Consider the following 4,669-nt stretch of genomic DNA (forward strand, 5'->3'; position numbering starts at 1 on the left):
TGCTCCCCCTCTGGGCTTGGACTGCAGGCCAGAGGGGGTCTGGCGTGGGTGAACTTCCTCCGCTCACCTCTGGCTCCTGAGGAAGCGTTCTACAGGTAGTCTTTACTGAAGAAATGTCCCTGTTCTAAAATGGTGATGTGGGACACACTCCCTGCGCGTATGGTGTCAGGCACACTCTTCTGCGTGCCTGGTCTGCCCTGGCTGTGGGTGCTCGCTCTCCCTGTGGGCTCAGACTACTTGTTCGGAAGGGTCCGGGTGTGGGCTAACTCCCCAGCTGGCCACTAGCTCCTTCAGGAGCCTCTGCTGGCTTCAAGTCGCTAGGTGGCGCCAGAGATCTCTCCTAGAGCCCTTGGGGAGCTGATTTTCCACCCCGTGGGACAGGGAGCAGAGCGGGGATGGTGGGTACACCTCAACGGCTTTGGGGTGCTGTGTCTGCCTTGTGCCCCACCGTCGTGGGGAACCCACGCCCCTAATTTCGTGCCCCAGGTCTCAGTTCCAAAGCCCTCAGTTCCAGGACGCGGGCTGTAGCCCAGTTCAGTGGCGCGGGAATGGCGCCTTTTGCACCGCTCCCGTGCCTGGGCGCCTGGTTCCTGCTTACTCAGGGAGGGACCTTCACCTCAGTGAGGACCTCCGAGCGTCTCCCCGCAAGCCTAGGTCGTCTCCCAAGCCTAGGTCGCAGGCGCGGGGACCTGGGCAGCCGCGATCCTGGTCTGCACTTGCTTTTCAAGCGCGCCGAGCGAGCCACTTTCCGCGCAAGCTTACAGGCAGCCCGGGCTTGTGCGCGTCTCCCGGGGTCTTTGTTCTTCTCTAATGGCGCCCGGAGCCGTTCGCTCACCGCCGCGGCGGATCCTGCAGGGTTCTCCACAGCTCCCGTTCACGGGGTGTGGTGGCTGCAATAGTTCCTTTCCACTCACAGACCCGCTTGCTGCATCCTTTGTTCTTGTTGGCTGTTTTGGTTTGTTGTTTCCCTCGTCTCTGCCGGTCGGAGAGTGCCGCCTCTGTGGGCGGGGGAGGGGAGCAGGGTTCTGCGCTTCCCTCCCTTCTCGTCCTCTTTTATGGCAACTTTCTTCTTCGGGCAGTTTGCTGGAGTCGTCCGTTTATCTTCCGTGTCCCAGTTCTCACTGGGACCTGCCGCTTTTCCTCCCTATTAACTTTTTTTAATGGGAGATCTTACTCGCAGCGTCTCCTCGCCGCCATGTTGCTCTGCCCCTCCTCCCGAGAGAGATTTTGATAATGTCATGAATCAGTGAAAACGTCCACCAAGGAAGGTCAAAGAAGGTCATTAACGTGTGTGTGTGTGTGTGTGTGTGTGTGTGTGTGTGTGTGTGTGTAGGGGTTGGTGGTGGTGGTGAAATTTTTTTCAGACTCTTGAAGGCAGCATAGAAAAACCAAGAAAGTGTTGTAGCTGGATCAATAAAAAGCTTCAGCCCTTCTGTGGTGACTTTTATTTTGAAAATTATTTATAAACATTTATCCATCTGGCTATCCTTGAAGGTCAATGACACTCTGCATTTTTGTTTTTTTTCAGGGGTTACAGAAAGATTTGTCTCTGTCTCCTGTTTCTGTGCCCTGGCCTTCTCTTTTCTTGGCCTGTTTATATACTAGAAGACTTGAGAAATCACGTTCTCCTGCTAGCTAGTAACTTCTCAGGTTGGGGCAATACATTTGTCTGTGTGAAAAGTTACTAAGGACATGAAAGTAAATGTTTATTAAAATAAAATCCTGATCTCTGGGCATTTTTTTTTCTGTAATAAAAATGAAAAATGGCTGAGATGCATGCAAAAATGTCAATATAGTATTTATAACTCTGTTGATCTAGACCTTTTCCAGGAACATACAGACTATATTGGCAAGGATTTTCCATTGAAGTGATTTTATAAACCCAACTATGCCCTTAAATTTTTTTTTTTTTTACAGTAGATATTTATTTAAAGTAATACACATACAACTCAGATAAGTTCTAAATTACACATTTGAGGTTTAAGTAACTTCATAAAAATCCTTTGTGGACAGCTGCAGCCAGATTTTGACTACATGATTATTTCTTTGCCCATTCTTCTCTCTCTCTTCTTTCCCGAATAACCTCTTTCAGGTATGGTTCAAGGTAGAATTTATCCTCTTCGTATTTTGTCCACTGCTCTTTATGCAAGATCTGCTGCCTGATGGTTAGATCCAGTGCTCTCTTAATGCGAAACATCCTGTCATTATAAATGTTTTCAGGAAGTCTTTTTAGGGCTTCTTTTACGTCATCATCCTCATATTGTATCATCTCGCATTAACCCCAGTTTATTGAATCCTGCAGCATTGTAATACCATTTTCGAATACCCTCCAGCCACCTGCCTGATGCTGAAACAGCTGGCCTGCCCGCCATTTTGATCCAAGACCTGCCCTTAAATTTTTTTTTAAAAAGATTTATTTATTTATTTATACAAGCACTGGGTACGGTCAGAAGCATGGGAGATGAGAGAATTCACCAGAGCCAGAGCGGGGAACAGAACAGGGAGACCGACGAAATATACTGCTGAGGGGAGCAGCGGGCATGGCAGGAGAGGTCTGCGTGCCACGTGGGCCCCTCCCCGGCGGCCGGGGATTGAACCGGCACTGCAGAGGCTGCTGGCAGCTTCGCAGCCCAGTGCTCAACCACTGCGCCACCAGGGGAGGCCCCTGCCCTTAAATTTTGAAAGAATATAAGTCCAGCTTATTACCACGGGGGAAACTTTTATTAGATGAACAAGCATCTACACAGAGATGTACACAGAGGTCACAGGTGAAAGAGCAGCACCCAATGAAAGAGCGGCCCGCAGAGAAAACGACAGGAAAGATGGACGGCCGGTCCCGGTCAGAGGACAAAGTAAAGAGGGTTTATTTGCACTCCCGGGCGAGGTTCAGGGACTCCGAGAGGGGGGTCCAAGAAGTCGCGCCCTGAAGCAGGGTGTGTGGGTTTTTATGTCCGTCCACGGGAATGGGGAATTTTATGGGGGAGGTGCAGTTCCAGGAGTTGTTTGTGCAGCCGTTGCTGATCCGTATTGGGGACTTTCTGTCCCATGTCGTTTTTTTGGTTAGGTTTCGGGTTTCTGGCTGTTGCTGGGTTGTTTCTGAGAAATGTCTCTGGCCTAGGTTTCCATTCTCCTCAGCTGCCTTCTCGGCCGCCTGGGGCCTCACATGCCCACCTTTTGATAGGAATAGGGGCGACGAGTCATCTTAGCTACTTCCTGCTGAACAGGGGTGTCGACCCAGGGAGGTGGGAGGTGGACCCAGGAGGCGCCCGAGGATTATTAAGGTTGCATAGGCAGGTGGGTGCCTCGTTGCCCAGCCAGGGTGAGGAGTTGGTATCTTAGTCACAGGATCTTTTGGTTGAACGTGGTTTGAGCCACTGAGCGGACCCTGCAGAGTACAGAGTGGAGCAGGCAGGAGGTGAGGGCGAAAAAAACGGTAACCATAACCAAGGGTCCCAGGAACGGAGTAAGCCAAGATACTATGGGGTTAGAGAGCCACCCCTGGTGCGCCTCGAATCCTCAGCTATTTTAGTGAGTTTGTTGACATCCTTTTCAACCAAACCAGACTCATTAATGTAGTAACAGCACTCCTCCCTCAGGAAGACACAGGGGCCACCCTTGTCTGCAGGCAGGAGGTCCAAAGCCCTCCGATTTTGTTGGTCCAAACCCGCTAGGGAGGTTGCCTATCTCTGCAACGAGCTTATGGATCTGGCCGCCGTCTTACTGTCCGTTTCAAGTTGTTCTAAAAGGAAGCCCCTCGAGCCCATCCCCTTGCTGTGACCCCAATGGGGACAACTGAGGTTGCCAAGCCCAAGCCTATTGCCACAGGAAGAAAGAGGGCCCTGCGTGGGCATGAGTCAGGGAGAAACCACGCTAGTTCTGGTAGGGTATATATGGTGACCTGGGGTACCAGCGTTACCAAGACGCATGGCCCCTCCATGGTGGCATCAAGACAAGAAAGCAGGGTACCATTGCACCAAAAGAGACCTCCTGGGGGAGGATGCGTGACAGTAGAGACAGTCTTATTGTGTATACACCGATGTCCATGGAGCCAGGAGGAGTTGCCGGTCCATTGAAAGCAGGATAGGTTAAGGGGGAGAGCAGTCCACAGAGATGTCCGTCCTTGGATGGAGCATGAGCCCGTTGGAGGGGTCGGCTGATCAGGCGAGGACAAATTGTGAAGAGGGACGGCCACCAATGGAGGTCGAGCAAGCGAAGAGCAGAGTAAGCAGTTAGTGGAGTTATATGCTGGGACCATGGAATTGAGGAGTCGCAGGGAATGTGAAAGAAAGTCAGACCATGAAAACATTTGGGATTGGGGCAGCTGTGGATCCATCCTCTATCTGTCGCTCAGGATGATTTGTTCATGGTGAAGGGCATTCTGGGCAACGGTAGCCATTAAATTTGGGATGGGGCAAGGATCCGAATAATTTGGAGTGACCCTACTGGATAGGACTTGCTGACTCCCGAGTAGACGGCTGCGGCGACCCCCTGCTGCCAGCGCTGATGGAGCGGGTCAGGAATGAGGAGAGAAAAGTTCTGGCGGAGTGTGGTTAAGTCTGTGGTGGAGTGTTGACTTAGGTCCTGCTGCCTGAGTAGCGAATTAGGCTGATTTGGGAAGTGTACCCGGCAGGACCAATATGGACATCCCCCATACTCCTTCCATCTCGTC

General features: G+C 51.4%; 1 protein-coding gene across 1 annotated transcript; it reads right to left on the minus strand.

Moving 5' to 3' along the window:
* Window positions 1-1,243: 1,243 nt before the first annotated feature.
* LOC311184866 (cytochrome b-c1 complex subunit 7-like) lies at window positions 1,244-2,588 on the minus strand. The gene is given in 2 exon segments (XM_084255104.1): window positions 1,244-2,261; window positions 2,263-2,588. Coding segments are annotated over 2 exon segments (333 nt in total). The 5' UTR covers window positions 2,373-2,588; the 3' UTR covers window positions 1,244-2,038.
* Window positions 2,589-4,669: the final 2,081 nt, after the last annotated feature.

The sequence above is a fragment of the Talpa europaea genome (assembly GCF_964194135.1).
Source record: "Talpa europaea genome assembly, chromosome: 15".
Taxonomy (NCBI): domain Eukaryota; kingdom Metazoa; phylum Chordata; class Mammalia; order Eulipotyphla; family Talpidae; genus Talpa; species Talpa europaea.